Raw genomic sequence first — 20,465 nt, forward strand, 5'->3', positions numbered from 1 at the left:
TATCACTCCGTTTCTTCTTTCTCTCCATCTCCACGTATGTGTCTGTGTTTCTGCCTCTCCCATCATCTAATAACTCTGGAATCAAATTGCATTACACTCTACTGGTCATTTGGTACCATCCACTACTGCCTCTTCTGCTCGCCAAAGAAGAAATTAATGGCTAAAGACCCATGGTGTATTAATCAAATCCTTCCTTTTTGCCCAAATTGTTCTGACAACGTGCCCACTAAATTCCATAATTGCTCACAGTGGCACATTTAATTATTTTCAGTCATGCAGTTGTTTTTAAGAGGCATGTTTCTGTTATGTTCCACAGTCTGTACGCCTGTATTACCTCTCAGAAACAAGTCACTGCTGCACAAGACATCATCATGTACGCCTGTCTGTAGTATCCATATATGAAAGGAGGAGAGCTTCCTTGGAGTGACTTTAAAAAAATTCCTTTTTTAATTAAGTGCTGTTGTTGTTTTTGCTGTTTACAGAGAATAAAGTCAAACAGTAGTTAAGATAACACTCCCATGTTACGGCTTTCCATTATAAACAGCACTAAGCATTTTACATTTAAATATTTCCTCTGAAGTTTTACCCAGCCGGTCTTGTTGATACAGTGGTTACCATGACACCAATCAAAAGATGGCCAATGGCATCTTTCTAGAGTTACACACTATGCACCTGCATGTGTAGAAGACCTTATTGTATATCAGTAAAGATCTTTCATAGAAGGTTGAAGTGTGGCAACATTAGAAGGAGAAAGAATGTCATGAAAGTCATGGTTCCAGAGACACACTTCTTCTCTTCACATTTTCAGCTTGGTGTATAAATGTGTGGTAACTGAGACTAACAATTGGGCTGCTAACAATAATCACATCATTATTAAAATACTTAAAGTCCTCCCCACTCTTTAAAATTCTCCAGGTTTATCATCATGTAATTCTGTCAGAGCTTAGCATGAAAGTGAGCGCAGACAGTGTTGAGTAAAATGCAGGGGGAGCAGGCCAACAACAAAGTGTCCTTAATCTTTTTACATCTGCAGGCAGGAGTAGATGATCCTGTTCACAAATGCACAGAAGTCATCAAGCTCAAATATGCGGCAAAGAGTTTGCAATCATGAAAACAGACTTTTTACATTTGTGCTTAAAACAACTTGGACCACACTGAGTGACATCTGCACAGATATTGGCTGTTATGGCTGTGGGGATGTAGCTGCACTTCCAGGGTTCAACAGCACAACAGATCTTCATCATAACCACTTGTTTGGGTTCCAATCCAGTTCAAAATATTTCATTTAGTATGGATTTCTCTCATAATACTAAAATATATCCAGAAAATAGTGTGTCCTTTTCTAAATCTAAATTGTGCCATTAGTATATTACTGATGAAGAAGAATATTGTAAGCTGATGATAATGCCACAATGATCTCATGGTCCAGAAACATTAATGCTAGTTTGAATGGAGACGCTAACACTGTTTCTCTTAGGCTGATGATAGCGGTATCGGCCACAGTGGGAAGCATCTGCCAGGACCATGACGACTAGAGAACAACACATTTATTTACTGAGGATTGATGTCACTGGATCTCAGGTGATGGTTATTCTGGGAAAAACGCAGAAGCTTCGAGAGGTGTTGAAGCGTTTCCCTAGTAAGTCTGATAGACAAGTAGAAGCAAGGAAGTCACCTGGTGTGGAGGGAGGGCCAACTTGTCACTTCATACAGGTCACAATGGTGCATGGGAAAAGCCCCCTGGAGGCAAACCGGAAGTGTGAATGGTGGAGAACATACGCAAACAGAGGTATGGTCATCTTCACTGGAGTATGTTTGTGAAAGGGGCCTTATTACAGTAAAGGAACCCCAATCTGTCCATATTTTTGAACTCTAGGTTACTGATGGGAGAAATGAAAGAAAGAGAGTGGTCCAACCAGAGCACCAGTTATTTGTAGTAGCTGAGGAACTGCAGTTCTGAGCACAGGGTATTCTCTCTTGTTTTTGAGTAAGTGGAGAAGATAAGATATTTGATAAATGACAAACTGCATCCGATCAGTTGTATGTTCATAGTGGTGCACTGATTAGGAGAATTATCTTTGTGCTAGATGTCTGTTGGTCTTTCCAGAAATCATTGCCGGTTTGCAGGCAGAACACATGCTTGAGTGCTGTAGGTGAGGAAAGGAGAGTGGGAGCTGAAGGTAATCTCCTTAAGGGGGTACTGCAAAACATGTTTGGCACCCACAGTGTGGAGCACAAGTCTTCAGACTTCCTCATTTTTTGTACTAACCACATCCACTCCACATTTCTGGCCAACCCAAAATGGTTTTAACTGAGATGAAACTGAAGATAACAGTTTTTTTCTGGTTGGTGTGCCAATAACAAGCTTCAAAAACTCAAAAATTGGGGATCACATATGTTTCCTGAAATACTCAGTTGAAGTGCTTGTTGCAGGTTAGCAGTCAACTACACAGACAAACACAAAGCTGGAGTGTGTGGGAAATAAATGGATGTGTCCATGAGGTTCAGAACATTTGATAATTTTTCATTTAAAGAAAATAACCCACTATAAGAGTTTATTGTGCCAACTTTTGTTATAGTTCAGGTCACATGGCTGCATTTTCCCCTCACATATGCTTTAGATCTACAGAAGATGGCTGAAATGAAACAAAAAGAAACAAAAGCCATTTCTAGGGCAACTGGATTGACTGGGATGGCATTGTGATAGCATATATTGTGATGTGCATTTTGACGAGTCATTGCTCGCCTGATTACACTTTAATCCTCCACCTGATCAACACTATCACTCGTGTTCTTAATTTCAGTATTTTAGAATCAGTAAATCTAATCTAATTTATTGAGAATATTGGGCCTCATTCACCAATATGTTCTTAAGAATCTTCTTAGATTCTTTCTTAAGTTGTTCTTAAGAAGTTCCTTAAGAAAGCCCTACGTCAGATTCATCAACGCGTTCGTAAGCCTCAGAATTGTTCGCAGCTGTGTTCTTAGATTGATGAATGCCATCTACTTGTAAGTTGAGAGCGCGTGCCAGGTGAGTCTAATTAACATACGGTTAGCATAAGTCACCGCCCACTAATGCCCATAAAAGGAACTACAGCAGGGCCCTGTACATAGACAGAGCAAAAAGCAGCAAAATGCCGGAAGCAAAATGCCCAAAGCTTGCCTTTCAACGCCTGATTTCTGATGCCGTGTTGAACAATCAAGAAAGGATGGCTAACACGCTTGATAAAATTGCCTCAACCCTGATGACTATAGCCAACACGCTTAAAGAAATCAACGAGAATGTAAAAAAAAGAAGAATGTAAAAAAAATAAACGTGTAAAAGCTGTGCTCGGATTGTGACGATAATGCATTTTATTCACAAACGGGCAATTAATCGCGCTCGAACGTGAACCGCGTGCCTGCAGTCTGGCCCCATCATTGCGTCAGGACGCACATCCTCACGGGGTTGTGGCTCTGTGTCCAAACACATCCGGCGCCCCTTTAACATGCCGATGGTGCGTTCAATGGTGGAGCGACTGCGCGCATGCATCTGATTGAATAAAACTCCTGTGGAGTCTGAGGGTCGGTCAGTGGTGTCAACAACCAGGGCATATCCTCGATCCCCTAATAAAATAAATCAAGATAAAATCAAATAAAAAGACAGTTTTGGCATGGTTTCCAATTTGGTTGATTAATGTTAAGTCATTGGCACATTTACGTAATTTTAAAATTCTCCGTAAATCACCAAAAATAGGAAATAAACAAATAAAGAAATAAATATGACAGAATTATCATTGTAATATTGAATTTTATTGAACTGCACAAGAGAAGAAAACACAACCATGCCAACATGTCGGCACTGAAATGTGCGCAAGAGTACTCCTGAGTGTTCGTAGGATTTGTTCTTACCTACGAATAAATCCAGGATAAGAAGAAATTGGTGAATGCCACAATCTTCGTCAACTGTTCGTAAGTGGGACTTAAGAACAAATTTGTTCGTAAGAACGCTTCGTGAATCTGGCCCATTGTCTTTATTCAGTAGTAATATTTACCACTCAGGCATCCAGAATCATGTTGAGTTTTCCGCTCATGCACAGTTATGTGTCTGTAGTCCCTTTCATATGTGCACTGTGACTGATCTGCAGATAGTCTCTGCATGTGCATATTCACCCATCACCCATCACACACACACACACACAGTGGGAGTGTCTGTGCTGGAAGCGTCTCTACCATGTTCTGTTTCATGCAAGGGAGATGTTGGGTAACGGGTGTATTTGTCTTGTTCCCACTTGGGCACCCTGGACCAGTTTGGCTGCTGCATTCATGCATGATCTTTCAGCTTTTACCTGACAACTGTCAAGACGTGTTTAGGTTAACCATTGCAGTTGCTCATGTGGTGGCATCACAGCACATGTGGAAACATGTGTTCATCAGCTCCTTATCTGACATCAGCTACTTGTGCTTTCAAAGCCATTATTGGGAGTCGAGCATCCCAGACAAAGACATCAGTCATATGATGTCTTTGTCTGAAGGCTTATTGAATGTGTTCAAGCTTAAAGTTAGTAACTCCACTGCAATGCAGATACTGGAAGTGATAGGGAACCTGTTTCAGAGGTGCATCAAGGGTCTGAGCCTCACCTGTACCATGTCCAGCAGGTGAGCCTTTCACTTCCTAATATGTTTGCTTTTAAAGAAACCTGTCATTGTCCAAATAAAGGTATAGGTCAACATGCTATGATGCTGTTTTATAGAAACAATGGGATGCAATCCATAAAGAAATTGCAAAAGTTGTATTAATTTGGAAAAAAGATCAGCTGCTTCATTCAGACATGATACTATGAGGCTTATTGCTAGTGTCAGGTCCACAGGGATGGAATAAACTAGAACCAATAAAGAGATCCATACCCCAGGCCCTCAGAAGAACTCTGAACACGGTCTAAACACTGAGTGAGCATTAGAGGACTCCATGTGGAAGGAGCAATTCCATGACCTCCACTTTGGCATGGTAGCTTCACATAAAACTTGTCTCATGTTCACAAATACTTTAAAAATAGTGACTGATAAAATCTTAACAGGTAATCCTTCTTTCTGCTGACACATTGAAGAATAAGAAACCTTGCCTGGGCCTGTTGAAAACACAGTGGCCTGAATTAGAAATCAGCTCTCCCACAGCAGCCGATGCCTCCATTTCCTGTGTTGCAGTGAGACTGCAATGTGTTCTACAAAATGTCCAGGGATTAAAAGGATTCTGTTTTTTTACCCATCGGCTGTAACATCTACAGAGGATGAGATGATGAGAACTTGCTCCACTAGGTCTTTACTTGGAAGAACAATGCAGTCTTTAGCTTCCAGTTGTCATTTGTGAGTCCCTGGTGTTAATCTGTGGTATTCCAGCCAGGCACGACACAGTGGCACAGGTCACAAATTAACATTGTTTAAAATGAACAGGCAACTAGGGCTTCAACAATTACAACAGATGAAATGTGATAATTATTTGGTTTAATATGAATCATTTAACACAAATATATTTTAGAAAGGCCAGTTCTGGACTCGGTTGGTGCTGCTGTCAACTTTCATAGCCAAATGGTGCTATGGAAACAGCCCAAGTGACAACAAGCAAGCCCTTGTTCCAGATATTTTTAGTCTTTTTTTCTCTGTCCTTATTTTTCATTAAGGACCAAAGGAGGACAGGATATGAGTCTTCTTCAAGGGCTGGGGAGTGACGGGTTAGACACGGAGCTGGGATATGATATGGACCTCCACACCCTGTAGTATAGGGTGGGGTTGGAGGTGCCAGCTGAGCACAGTGAGCTGGAGATGGGCTTGCATTTTGCACTATCAAAGGGTGTGAAAATAGGAGGACAGAAAGGACTTTAGGGCTAATTACAAAATAATAACATTATTTAATATTATTTATATATAATATTTACAAAATAATAATACTCATAATAATGAGTAGTTACAATAATACTACTATTACAAACGACAATGTGCTATAAGCAGAACTGAAACACTTCTCATTGTTTCTGATCTTGTCACATGTGGATTTGATCTCATGCTGAACCAAACATCCTCCTGTTGTTGAAATCCAAATAAAATCCTTACAGTATTTTTATTTGCCAAGATAATGTGGATCATTTTCAGGCAGGAGGACAGCCTGTTTATCATCTCATGTCATTGAGTCTCGGTGGGGGATGGTAGCCAAGCTAAAATCCGAAAGCAGCCAGGGTGACTTAAATCAGGGGAGCAGATAACTCTAACAGATAACTGCAGATGAGCCAGGACTCAAGAGGCACACTGGCCTTTCAAACAACAATGACTTGACAGATATTTATTTTCACCATGACCACCATTCCCCCACAGAAAGTCTGTCAAGGTATGAGTCCGGCACCGTCTCTTATCAGAGACACTTGAAAGACATCAGACAGCCACAGCAGTTTGCACATTCTGCAAGCACTGTTGCTAGTTAAATCTGCGAGAACCTGAATGTGAAACAAACCAACATTTGATGACTCAAACTTGCACAAGTGGCAGGTGCTTGTTTGCTTGACTTGATCAAGGGGCATGTTTGAAGTAACTTGCTAATATGGTTTTGTCTACTAGTTATTTGTTTTTTTCAGAATCAGCAAATTGGTGGTATTGCAACATAGTTTGACAGAAAAAAATGTTGAATAAAATATTCCAAAAGTGTATACAACAAAAATGTATCCAAGTTAATTCCGTTGGAATTTTGCTTTATTTTGCTGGTGTGTTGAATCCTGCCACGCCTATGTGTTCACACTTTTGACTGCAGTGGCGCATGTGTTTCAGGGCCTAGCCATTAATTCATCATTGATTGATGCATTTTTTCGCATTTGTATCCAATAACAAGGTTATGTTTTCACAGCCATCTGTGGGTGGGATGTGTTGACGCGTGGGCTTGCGAAAGATGAAAAATTGCTTTATTAAATGTTTTCACTACAGCGGAATATGACTTGAGAATGTGCCATCACGTCTTGGCTTGAAAATGTCAAGGGAAACAAATTATTTTAGGTAATAAGTAATTATTATTTTATTATTATTGACATTAATATTTTATTTTATTATATAAAGTTAATTCTAGCGTAAAATATTGCATTTCCAAAAAACGACCACTGAATGTATTGGGGTATGTTTCGGATGGGTTAAAATAATTAAATGGACCTGGCCACTTTTACCGTCAACCGGGGTCGTAATTATTATGTGACACCAAGACTTAATTTTACGTGTGCCGTAGTGTCCGAACGATCATTTTAAATTCAGTAGTGAATAGGGAACGAGTGTGTGGTTTGTGCTGGCCGCCACCGCACCACAGGAGCCTCACGTGCCCATTCCGGAGCGGCACTCGGTTGAGGCAGGTTTTTGCTGCAGTGCTCTTTGGTTTTCGACCTCCAGCCACTTACCTACCCCAGCGACAGGGCGACGATTGCTTTTGTCATGAATCTTCTCTCCGGGAGAGCAACACAATGGGCCACAGCGGTACTGGAGAACCGGACACCAGCTTTCTGGCTTTCTGAGGGTTAGCGAATGCCTGGTGAGGAGTTCGGGGAGTTTGTCCAGGCGTAGTGGAGACCCAAATGATTTGTCAACTCCAGTCCCTGCTCCAACTCATGAGGACGTCACAGACGGCGCGGAAGCAACGGATGTTGGCGAAGGTTTGCCTGTATTGCGGCCAGGCTGGTCACTTCCTCGCCGATTGCCCGTCCAGGCCCAAAGAACTGTTGGCGAGCGGCTCCTCTTCCTGCTCCCCTCCGGCCTGCTTCACACTACCTGGCACGTTCCTCTGGGGCAAGGAATCTGTCTCTCCACCATTCCTGGTGGACTCCGGTGCAGATGACAGGTTCATCAGCCAGGACTTGGCCATGCAAGCCCGCATCCCTGTCGAGACTCTGCCCGAGCCAAGACCCATCCTTGGTCTCAAAGGGGAAGTCCTAGCCATAGTGATGCACCGGACCCAATCCCTCACCCTCATCATCTCCGGGAACCATCGGGAGCAAATCCGTCTGTTCCTCCTCCCAGCATCCTCTTCCCGGGGGACCACGAGGGTCCTTGGGTGGCGAGCAACAACCCCCAGATCGATTGGTCGAATGGGAGACTGGTCAGCTGGAGTGTACCCTGTCGGACCAACTGCTTTTGCTCTGCTCTCACCCCCATGCCTGTTGGCTTGGACCATGCCAGGAGAGTCGTTAAGGAGGTGGGGCATTTTTCCTGTGTAGTGTGGCCGGGTGGTGCAGTCCAGGTGCCCGGGGTCGGTGATGTAGTCTGCCCCATAAAGAGAGCTACTGCAGATTCGTGGTACTGGTCCTAATCGGGTTGGCGCGGAGCCGGAACCCATCTTACCCACTTCCTGCATCCTGGGGGCCGCATCTTGGCAGGTGGAGGAGAGAGTCTGAGAGGCCCAGCAATCAGTTCCGGATCCAGGAGTGGTCCCACCGAACCGGCTGTTCTTAAGTTATTGTTATAATTGATGGGGTAAGGTTAGGGTTAGCAGACATTACATCAATGAACAGAGAACTGGGCTTGAATCCTAACCTGGCAGGGACACTCAATGCCACCTCAATTGTTCATTAAACAATTTTCATCACTCACAAATATTTTCGTAGGGCATCTAATGAAATACATGTTTTTATCTTTCTTTCTCTTTTCCATGCTTGCATGGATTATTGGCCCTGGATCTCATGCATGGGGCAGGTAAGTTGATCTCTAATTTTTGTTGGGAGCCTCTAAGGCCGGATGATGTGGTTCGAAGGATCTGTAGCAGCGAAATTCAATTTCAAGAACTTTTTCTACTTCAAAAGTGTTGGTTTTACCAATAAAGGGAAGTGTGTTCAGCTGATAGTCAGAGAATACAACAAGTACATTTGGGCTGATGGGTGAGTGTACTGATGCTGTCTGGCCTTCGAGACGCAGAGGGAGAAGGCAGCAGAGGGGATGAGCATTTGGTTTTGCTTCCCTTAACCTTTCCCTGACCTTTATTTTTAGTCAGGAGTCTCTTGTTTGTGAATCATCCAAACACAAAGAGCTGATTAATGTTCCCTTTAATTTTGACTTGATCACTCACATGATGATAATAATCATGAATGTTTTGGATTCATTTGAAAGGGTTGAGATGATATTGTAAGAGCACAAGTCCATACGTCAAGACAGCAGGCTTTGTCACGTAAAAGAAAATTAAAATGAAAGGTCATCGTAGTCTGAAGAGCTTGAGTTGAAGGCAACAGAACTCGTGTTTGTATAGGACATCATTAGCTTCTGACATATTTGAACATTTCTGTCTTCTAAGTCTTTACGATGGTGCTGACTCTGTGTGTCGTGGAGTCCCCCCCCCCTCCTCCTTCAGAGCACATGCACACATTTTTCATGATGAGATGACCCAGCCTTGGTGAGAATGCGGATACGTCTGAAGGCAGAGAGGGGTATTGCCTGCAGAAGAGTTTCTGATAGATCATCTGAGACATGGGCGATGACGGTGATGTTTTCTGTCTGCTTCTGGTCCTTCATGGCTAATGTATGGTGCCGGCGATGGAAGGCAAAGGCACTGCTGCAGTTTTGTGGATGGTCCCTGGGTTGGTAGCAGGCAACGCCTACACAAATTTATTAAGCCAGAATAAGCATCAACAGGCACCCACATTTATATGCATCCTTTCTTCTACTATTCTTTATGGATAAGTAAATAAAATGCTATGGAACCTTTCCTTGTTAAAACTCTGTTATTATTTCTTTGGTTGTCTTGTCTCACACATTAGCCTTCTCTGTCTGGAGAGCAGCATATCCTGTAGGCCTCCATTGCACTCTTCCTCATAAAACCATAAAAGGGTGGGAAAGATAAGTGTTAAAAACTTCCCTCACGTGGTTATATTTGCTGCTGTTTGATGGATGTATTGTATGAATTGTATCTGCTCACATTTGTCTCACGAGCTTCTGTGGTGCTGATTCAGCCAGAAAAAAATCATATTGATTGATATTGATATGATTTTTTTGCTGTGTGGGTGCTGGATCACATTTTTGAGGATTTAAAACCATCGGGATAATTTCTGGAACTGCAGAAAAACAAGGAATAGATCTGATTTGGAACATGTGTATCAAAAAGGGGCTAGTGAGATTCATGGTATGTACATTTCTCCAGTTATCTGTGATTTCTCCAGTTATCTTTGATTGTAATCTAATAAATCTGTGCATGAATAATGACAAACTGCTCCCAATCCCAAATCTGTTCCAGATAAAACTCTGATTATTAGGGGCTGACCTGCTTCTGTTGTTCTACAAGAGACACAGATGTGGGCCCAGCTGTTGCTATGTGCTATCTCAGCGGTGGACCCTGACGTTGTATGTTAAATAATGATAAATGCGAGACAAATCCTCATGGCCATGGTTAAGTGATGCCATTAATTCTCTTTCTCTACTCTACTGTTGAATGGGTTCATGTTCACATGCCGTCACACTCTGAACTTGTGCAGTTTTACGTAAACTGAGTTTTACCTCCAGCAATATATGAGTTGAAGATAATGATGATTAATTCAGTGGAGCTTCACTATGCTACATGGAAATGAGGCAGTTGCCTATAAACTGTGAGGAGATTAGGGTGACTGATGTAGACTTTTTTTCTGTTTTAGATATTACAGTATTTGTCTATTGTAAACAAGTGTGGGAAAAACACCGAGCTTTAAAATCCACTCATTTTATTCTAAAGCTAGATTTGATATGTGCGTCCCTTCCAATTCATTTATTAGGTCAGCGGCTTAAACTAGTGAAGGATGCAGACACAAGGCTTTCAGAATGACTGATCAATAATTAAGTGTTATCATTTCTATGTTAAGCTGCAGCCTCTTATTAGGAGGAGAGGTAAAGTGAGGAATGACATGGTCACATATCTTATTTTGGATTATTCCCTTATAGGATAGAAATAAAATATTGATCCCAATAAACCAGCTATGACAACAAAAGCAGCAAGAAGCCGCTCATTCATTGTCAGTTGTCACCAGCAGCATCAAGCAGTCCATGCTGCCACTAGTGATTTAGCTCACCTCTCGTTATTAAGGGGTGTTCAGCATTTCTTATGCAGCACAGTCATTTTCCCAGTCAGAGGGCAGCATGTTGCCAGGTCGCTATCAGGAAACTGGGGTCATTTCTTTAGGGTTTGTTTCTGCTGTGCTGCTCCATAGGTTAGTGTCAGGGTCAAGGTTAGCCCATGGAGCTCTCTGGGGTGTCCTGACTGTAGTGGCCCACCTGTAAAGTTGATGTATGTGTAGACATTCTAACACACACACACACACACAATAAATGCTCTGAGCACAATACGTCTGATGAAGTGACACCTATGGTTTAAATCCACGTTGAACTTGAACGTTGGATTTGCAGAGATCACAGCAGCTCTCATGCAGAATCAGTGGAGTTTCTGATAACTTTGGCACTGACCTTGTGAGACAGAAGCCAAACATTTTGTAGTTTTCTTTCTGTTTTCAACTTGCTTTAAATTGTCTTCACAGGTACATTTAGCAACAGGTAGAAGACCCTGGTCATGTGTCAAGGGTTCATTGAAACACTCAAGCAAGTGGAAGATTAAATGATCTCACTCAAGATAAACTTTAAAGTATTTTTTCCCATTTTTTAAAGAATTTCACTGTGTTATCATACCTGAATTATCCTGTCAGAGTCACAGCATGTTTACACTCAATATTGGGAAAGGTTCTTTGAGACAAGAGAAGGTAGAACCCCCGTTTGAACGTAAACGTCCTCCAAGACTGTTTTTACAAACTCTGGAGTTGTGGTGCACTGTTTAACTGCTCAGGGACACTTGACCAATATGTCTTCCATGAACGAGTCATCAGAAGAAAAGTCCTCTCAGTAAAAAAATCAGTGCCAGCTGTTCAGAAGATCATCCAGACAAGCCTGCTGCATTTTGAAAACAAGTCCCGTACAGTGATGACAAACAGAGTGTGAAAATAGGATGCTAGCTGCAGCGAGCAAGAGTGTGTTTGGACAACAGCGGGCTTAGACGTGATGAAAGCACCTGTGAATCCATCATGCATTGGGGCTTGTGTCAAAACCAATGGCACAGCAAGCATTTCCTGCTCAGGAGGAACAGATTTAAATACATTCCAACAAATTCTGTAAGCAAGGTAACACCATCCTAAACAAACCTTAAAATCCACTACGGCTGTCTTCAGGAGGTGCAATTTGAAGGCTATGGCACCATCTCCTGACCTTAATGTCATCGCAAATCTGTGGATACTCCTCCACAAAGAAGTGTAGACAGGCCCAGAAATCACTAAACTGGACTATACAGGCTGCCCAAACTATGGGGCCCTTTTACTTTCCTTATTCTAAAAATCTAATAGATAAAAAAACAAGAAAGATTGTTTGAATGTATAAAGCGAAGGTGCGTCTGTAAATGTATGCCTTTACAAGATCATTTCATATCTCACCTCTTTAACTGTACATCAAGTGTTGTTTTGACCAAACTGTTCTTCTCTGTGCCAACGGTTCTAATCATGTTGGCCGCACACATACCCTCCATTTCATATAGTTTCATGTGTGACGCGTGTCCCCTCCAATGTGTGAAAATGGCTGCAGTGAAATAATGTCTTTCTGACCAGATTCATCCTTCTATTATTAATGTATCACTTTTCCACTAGTTTGGGAAGCACAGGTCTGTAGTGTTTTTTGAGAGCAACATTGATCAGGATATTCATTGTGGATGCTGTCAAAGGCTGATAGAATTATAACCACAGGCTCAGCTCAAGCCCTGATGTTTTTCTCTCTATTTAGTCTCATTGACCAACTGCAGAAGACAGAAAAGCTGGAGGTGAGTTGGGATAGAGCTGATTTTAAAACAGTTTAATGTCAAGCTTCAAGACCAAAGCTTTTCAAATATGCAGGACCATACTCTGACACATTGTTCCCCAGATTCTTGTCCAAGAAAAGAATGAAATAAAATCCATACCGGTGCCAGTGCAGGTGTCTGTGTTCGCCATCATCAAATATTTACACAAATGAAGCCTCGCAAGCAGAAATGTAGCAAGCCTTTTTATCTTTAAGCAGCTGTGCAGGGTTACAAATTCCAAATATGCTGTGACACTGAAAAGATGAAAAAGCAAAAACCCTCTTTCTCCTCATCATAATGCCAGATCAGCCTTTTCATGATCGATGACATGTTAGTTTATGTTAGTGGATTAATACTGATGTGATGAGGGCTTGGACCCTTAAACCTTTGCCAGAACTTTAATGTGAAAAAGAATGACTCCAAAAGCTTGACATATTGCAGAGGAAGACAGACAGAAAGAGAGTTTGTTTCATGGGTTCTTCACTCATTTATTCACTCACTCTTTCAGTTATTCACCACAGCCCACCACAGTTTTATATTATTATTATTATTATTATTATTATTATTATTATTATTATTAACAATAATACTAATAATAATAAAGCTGTCTTTCTTTAAAAAAAAATCTGTTAAGGGTGGATAATTGGGTGATAATTTTGACCTAATCTGAAGCTGTAGAATTTCTTGAAATTCACATGTGGAAATACTTTGTGTGTGCTTGACTCAGTCAAAGACACATCTTTAAATCTCCTTTAAATCATTATCACGCGGCTTCTTAACATAGTCTCACATAAGTATGATGAAATAATATGTAGATATATTTGCTGAAATTGTAAAAGAGCCATGTATTCTCAGACAGACAATGACAAGAGAAGCATTTCCATTTGAAGCCAGCCAACAGTGTAGCAAGACCAAATATGTCACTCAGAACAGAGATCTGAAAGACTGACATGGAATTTACACTGAAAATGAAATGATGTTATTCCTCTGCCTCTTCCATTACTGTCATTCTCATTAGCATCGGTTGAGCTTTAAATCCATCTGTCTGTTTAGGTAGACAGCAACATCAATTTAGTCCAAAAAGAAATTGCAGCAAAATAAGATGACGTCATGAAGTCCCACTTGTGAGAATATAGATTTACTTTAATGATCAGGTATTTGGCTTCATCTTGGTGAGACTCTTCAAAATAAAAACTGCATGGTACATATAAGACAAGTTCCTGAAGTTCTGCTCTTGCAAGTCTAATCAAGACTAAAACTAATCTCTCCTTTTCTTTTGGTAATATTTATTTGGCATATCTCTGGTCACAGCAGCGGCCACTGAAAATAAAATTGAGGAAAACAAAGAGTTCATACTGGTTTTCAAGAAAGAACAGAAATTTTAAAGTTGCTTCCAAATGTTTGGTGTGTGTGTGTGTGTGTGTGTGCGTGCGCGGGGCCATGGCCTTCCAGTCAATGAGCATAACAGGTTACTGTCATTTATACTCTCTGGCGGCTTTGCATGTACAAAACAGTTAATGTGAAGAGAAATTTATTGAACACGTGGTTTACAAAAGATCATTGTGGATATTATTTTTCTCACAGCTGCACATATGTAAACATATTTTACACAGATTGGTACATTTGTATTTTAATCAAACTTAAACATATATATGCTTGTCAATTGTTTGTTACTTTAATACATTTTCTCTTCTTTTATGCATCCCCAGTTTATATGGATTTAAGTAGAAAGACACATTAAAGCTCAAATATCCCTCTTCAAGTGAGGTGTCAATACGTATTCCTCTCAATGTTTCTGTAGCGTATCTACAGGTCCATGAGTTTGGGGTCTTTAATGCCCCATGGACTCAGCACCAAAGAGCACAAGCAGTAAATCCACCGCAAAGCATCAGCGCACTCATTCCATATCACAGCGAACAGCTGAGGAAAACATGGCCAAAATGGCACTTTATTCCTTCAGACCGCAAAATTCCCACAATTGAATGTATCCAAAAGAGGGAATTTAAGTACATTCAGCTAATCCCTGGTAAATGCCTACTCTCAAAGCATGGTCAGACCTCACATTCCCGTGAAGGTTGCTGTTGGCAAGTGCACGAGCCATATTCATTGATGATTACCAGCGCTCCCTCAATGTGATTAGGTTTGTAATCAACATAGTACTCCGGTGTGGAAATTGCAGCCATCTGCTGCATGCTTTGCTTTTGCTTTTGCTTACGGCGTTGACTGCTGAAGCACTGCCTCAGGTGCCTTATTCCAGCTGGAAAGCATTTACATGCCACATACAACATAAGCACTACGATGAGAAATGAAAAGATAAGTGCCATGGTTCCAGTCACCACCTTCTGGATCTGCATGGTGCTGTCTAGGTCATCATGGTCCAGTGTGATGGTAAAAGAACTGGTGACAATCTCACTACCTTCACCTTCATAAGGATTTGGAGTAAATGGACCAACAGAGCCCCAGTGTCTCAGTCCCTTTGTAGAGGCAAACAGGCCAGCTGTGGTTACCTCCTCCGAGGGATCCTCGCATAGCTGAAAAGCATAGATGGCATCCAACATGTCCTCTCCTTGTGCAGTGTTTGGGCTTGAACACTGCAGAGATCTGTCACGCTGGCCTTGGAATGCACTAAGCCAAGTGGCGAGAGCACACACATTTCGACTGCATTCCCAGTCATTTCCTGCTAGGGTGATGGTTTCCAAACATGACCACGAATCCAGGATCTGGTGGTCCACATAGGTCAGTCGGTTGGAGTCAAGCATCAGCACTTTAAGATTGGGTGCACTTTCAAAAACGTGAGGCTCAATGTATACAATTTCATTGGCTGATACATCTATTTTCTCCAAAAAATGCCAAGTCCATTCCAGTGTGTTGACAATAATAGTGGCGCGATTATTGTGCATGTAAAGAGTGCGTAAAGAGATGAGGCGAGGGAAATGGGCTAGGTTGACTTTAACTAGTTCATTGTGCTCAAGATGCAACTCAATCAATTTAAAGAGTCCAGCAAATGAGTTCCGTGCAAGGCTCTGCAGTTGGTTGTATCCCAAATCTAGAAACTGCATACTCCGGCAGTCTTGAAAAATCCGTACTGGAACAAATTTGAGTGCATTGTAGCGCAAATGTAAATTTTTGAGCTTTCTGAGGCCAAGGAACAAGTCGGCCTCTAGTGCCTGCAGCCTGTTGTAGGACAGGTCCAGGATACGCAGGTTTGGGAGAGGCCTAAAAGTACCATTTGGCAAACTCTCAATCCGGTTGCTGCTGAGGTCCAACTCCTTGACCCTCCTTAGTCTATCAAATGCACCCTCCTCTACAATGTCAATGCTGTTGTGATCCAGATAGAGCCATGTGAGCTGTGACAGACCAACCAGTTGGCCTTCACGCAGTTCTGTCAAGTTGTTTTCCCTCATGGACAGGCCCATGGCACTGCTCAGATTGCGGGGAATGTCAGTGAGGTTAAGTCCCTCGCAGTACAGCAGCTTGCTGTCACAGCGGCATGGCCTTGGACAAACCGCCTCTGCAAAGGGAATCGTTCTCAGAAAAATGGCCAATAAACACAAAAACAAACCAGGGAGCTCCTTTAATGGCCACTTCAAGTACAGTCCAAAAAGAAGGAAATCCATTAGCATGAATATTGTGAGATGCCACTGAGAAAATGTCCATTGAACCACTCTGAAATATATTTTTCACAGGTATACTACCAGAAAGCTCATATCATAGTGATGCTGGCACATGTTAATTGGCTGAATGTGCGTTAACATGTTAACTGGCTGAATGTACGTCTCAACCATGGGTATCGTATAACATGAAAATGCAAACGAGGACTGGCAGATCTCGTGTCTTTAACTGTGCTTATGTTAGATACTAAAGGTTATGTGAAGAAAAGAGAGGTTGAATAAGTCCTCATTGATCAGTCTTGTAAACACAACCAAAACCAGATGACTACTACTTACCCCTATCTAATATCTGGTAATCTCCTTTCAGCACCTTGCTTTGTACGCTAACACTGATTATGTGCTAATGTAAAAAAAGACTATGATAGAAATCCACTCCCTCTCCTTCCCTTTTCAATGGACACCAGACCCTGGCAGGCTTACAATGTCTTAGTTCTCCTCATGTGAAAGAGCCAGAAAGAGAAAGAATCCAAATAGGTTTCAGAGAGATGGTAGGAAGTGTAAGTTACCGTCTGCATGCGTAAGCTCTGCCTGTATTGCTCCTCTGCAGTCCTCTACTGCAATGATCAGAGAGAAGATTAAACCAGAGAACGAAGGGAAAAAGATGATCTCGGAATATTTCTGGGTTTGTGTCTTGGTCCCTTTTACCACTCAAGTTTCCACAAATCTTGGCAAAAAGCAATCACTGAGCAAGGCTCAAATCCATCCATCCAGGCAGGTTAGTCGTCTCAATGTCAGTTGTGAAGAAAAGAGCAAAATTAAGGAGGTGAGTCTTGTTGACTGTTTTCTTGTGTAATAGTATTCCTTGTCATCCCAGAAGCTGCTTCCATCCCCTGTGGCTTGCAGGTTTCATTCACTCCCTCGCTCTCAGTGTGTTTTCCCAGCCAGCTGGAAGAGGCTGCTGAAGGCTGGTGCTAGTAGGCAGACAGGGGCGGTAAATGTGGGACGCAAAGGAGCGCACAATCCCTTGCAGCAGAGCTGTGCACTGACTGCATGCAGACGCACCTTCTGTTCACTGAGTGTCGTAAGCCACTCACAATTCAGAGAGCGCTCTCTCTCTCTTTTTCTCTCTCTCTCTTTCCCTGACTCTCTCTCCCTTGATCCCTCACTCTCTCACTCACTTTGTCATGCTGCTCCCTTCCATTTTCTCTCTCTCCTCTTCTTCTCACTTTTCTTTTACTGTGCTTTTCCCTGTGTCTGAGACATTTACATATTCAGAAAGGGCTGGGCTTAAGCCAGGGGCTTTAATGAATCCCCCTCCCAGCACTGCATCTCCCTGTCTCTTTCTCTCTCTCTCTCTCTCTCTTTCTCTCTGCTTGTTTCTCTATCTCTCTCTTTTCCATATTTTAATCCCCAAAACAAATTGGATGCCTCTGTTGCTGTTGCTGTGAGAAGGCAGGTTTCGGATTTCTGTGTTGTAAAATGACACTTGTCCAGTGGAACACTAGTCCAAAATGGTGGACTCTAATAGTCTGAGCCCAGGGGCACATTCAGGTTTTTGTATATGGAAGGGAGAAAATTTTGATTAAAACGCTGCATATTCTCCCTCAGGTTTGTCAGGCTTGTTGACACCCCTAGTAATTGATAAAGGAAATTATGATACGATTTATATTTCCTGGAATTTATACCGCTCTAAGAAGATAAGAGTCATTTTTCATCTGTTCCAGTCTTTGCTCTGCCTAACTCTCAGCAGTAAAAAACAAGTATGATATTTCGTAGTTGATCACAGTGTCAGGCCTGGTGTGTTGCTGAGAATTGTTGTTGAGAATTAAGACTTCTGCTTTAAATATAGAAGTAAAGGTGTTATTAGCATTCATTAGAACATGAACATGCTACGACGAAGGGCTGCATTTCGCCTTGTGTTGCTTCTGAGAGATGGGTTTGAACACCTGAATGTGCAGTCTCATTTGAAGAAGAGTCCTGTGTATTTGTGCTCGATTGCTCTTTTTCCACCAGCTGGGTGTCTGTCACAGGAAATTGAATTTGGAGAACTGAAAAACAGAAGTTTCTAATAAATCTAATGTCATGCTATTCAGATTGAGTTTTTCACTGCAATAATTAGAATTAAACAATTTAATTCATTGAAATTACATTTTTGTTTAATTGTTTTTCGAACCGTAGAAGGTCCTCCAATATTAAATTGGACAACTTTTTTTTTTTTTTTGGCGGAGGGAGTTCCTCCTTTTCTGTTTCAAATTTCTCTATGCAGCCAAAATTGAATTTGATTTATTATAATTGTACTAATACATCATCACCTGATCTGAAGCAATGGTATCGAAGACCAGGGAAAGGGGAGAGGAACAGATACATGCATTCAAATATATTAGACACACTCTATTATTATGGAAAGGCAATGGCAGGAGGAAGACACGTGTCTAAACTTTGTGTGTGAAATGTGGATTTACAAGAATATTTTTTTGTGGCATTGGGATCATTATTGGCAAGAATATTTTCTCTAATAAGGTGATAAGGTATTGTGAGCAGAAAAAAAATGAAAATGAATCAGATGATGTCTGATGGTGGGAGATCAACAAAACTAGGCAGACAATGAATAATAAGCACAAGAAACAAAGACACCTGGGTTGGAATCATCAGGGGGAGAGTCAATGATAATATCTGTTAAACTGCAGCTTACTTCCCCTTCAGTTAGAATCAGAAAAATCAGTGATGTAATGTGTCTTCGTGGGGAAAATGAAGACATATATAGCATGTACAGTGAAATAAGCTAACATAAGCAGAGACACTGGAAATTGTGTCCTCTCAGAAGGCTGGAATGCACCATATAGCTACACATGTTTTACCTGCCAGTTATGGATGCAAATGAGCCACAAACACACACTCCTTGACAAGCCCACATCTTCTTGTTTAAAGGGCTTGATTGTGACTGTTGACACTGATCACAAACTGGGTGTAAACTTTTTTTTTTTTTTTAATTCAGATTGGTTTAATTAGAAATATGTATTTGATCTTACCTCTAATGTAATATCCCCAAACTATAGAGACGTTACACAAACCTTCGATAATATTCTGCATCGTAACTCCAAACTTTTTGTCTCAATCACGTGACTAAAAAATGACTGACCTGGAAAACCAAACCCAAACACTAGCTCTCTGCCTCATCCAGGCTGTGTAACCAGCAAGGCCCCATTTTTGAGTGGCCCCGCCACATCCACAGCCAAACAAGCATTGATATCATTCATGTGTTCACGTATCACACTTGTCACATGTTGGGATGAAGCAGAGCATGATTATTGGATCAGAAGAATTGCTGAGGTAAAAAGTTTGTAATCCTAGAAATTGTACCTGTCTGTAGTTTCTAATGGAGGGTGAGCTGGACGCCTTCAAGATGATGAAGAAAGTGGTAAATAGATGCCAATAGCTGTAAAACCTTAGTGAATGGCAGATACCAAATCTGTTTGACTGCATCAATGGTGCTGGCGTGAAATGGAGGTCTGTGTCTCTGCTTTGTAGTTGTCCTTGACATTTACACTGGCTTCTTGTTGTGAGGATCTACAGCCCAGAAACTACAACTGGAGTTGTCAGAGGGCGTCGTCCCGGTGTTGTTAGCTTGCTGGCATCAAAAGGGCATCTTGCACCAGGCAGGTGGTTTAATGTCGGATTTAATTAAGCCTCTGCATAATAAATAACCAAACTCATACTGGCTTTTGCTTTTAAAATGTAGTTGTGCAAGTAGCTCTTATAATAACCAGAAAACAATGAGAGTATTTTCCTGTTGGGAATTTGAATAAGAGCTACCTGCACATCAATGAAGTCTGAAGCAAATGCTTTTAAATGGGCTGCTCCAGCAAACATGTTAAGAAGATGCTGAATGTCCATCATCTCTTTATTCATACATATTTAAATGCCCCTGTGTGTTATAATCTTGGCCTGTCTTTCTCAGACTTGTGAGGTGATATTGCTCAGTTGGTGATGTTACATATAATGGACATTTATGAGCAACTGGCTGATGCGGA

The 20,465-nt window shown here is 41.6% G+C and overlaps 2 protein-coding genes across 4 annotated transcripts in view; one reads left to right on the plus strand and one right to left on the minus strand.

The window, feature by feature from the left end:
• Window positions 1–20,465, plus strand: part of ctnna2 (catenin (cadherin-associated protein), alpha 2) — a 233,440-nt gene that overhangs the window by 122,771 nt on the left and 90,204 nt on the right. The gene's annotated exons all lie outside the window — the stretch shown is intronic.
• Window positions 13,418–17,634, minus strand: lrrtm1 (leucine rich repeat transmembrane neuronal 1). Of its 2 annotated transcripts, XM_029850883.1 has the most exons (2): window positions 17,001–17,634; window positions 13,418–16,334 (listed from the first exon to the last, which is right to left on the minus strand). In XM_029850883.1, exon 2 carries the CDS (start codon window positions 16,237–16,239, stop codon window positions 14,875–14,877), a length of 1,365 nt encoding a protein of 454 aa, XP_029706743.1. In that variant the 5' UTR covers window positions 16,240–16,334; window positions 17,001–17,634; the 3' UTR covers window positions 13,418–14,874. The 2 variants fall into 2 exon arrangements, with proteins under 2 accessions (XP_029706743.1, XP_003978206.1); XM_003978157.2 differs by having other exon boundaries at window positions 13,418–17,055.

This window comes from Takifugu rubripes, chromosome 17 (genome assembly GCF_901000725.2).
Source record: "Takifugu rubripes chromosome 17, fTakRub1.2, whole genome shotgun sequence".
Classification (NCBI taxonomy): Eukaryota; Metazoa; Chordata; class Actinopteri; order Tetraodontiformes; family Tetraodontidae; genus Takifugu; species Takifugu rubripes.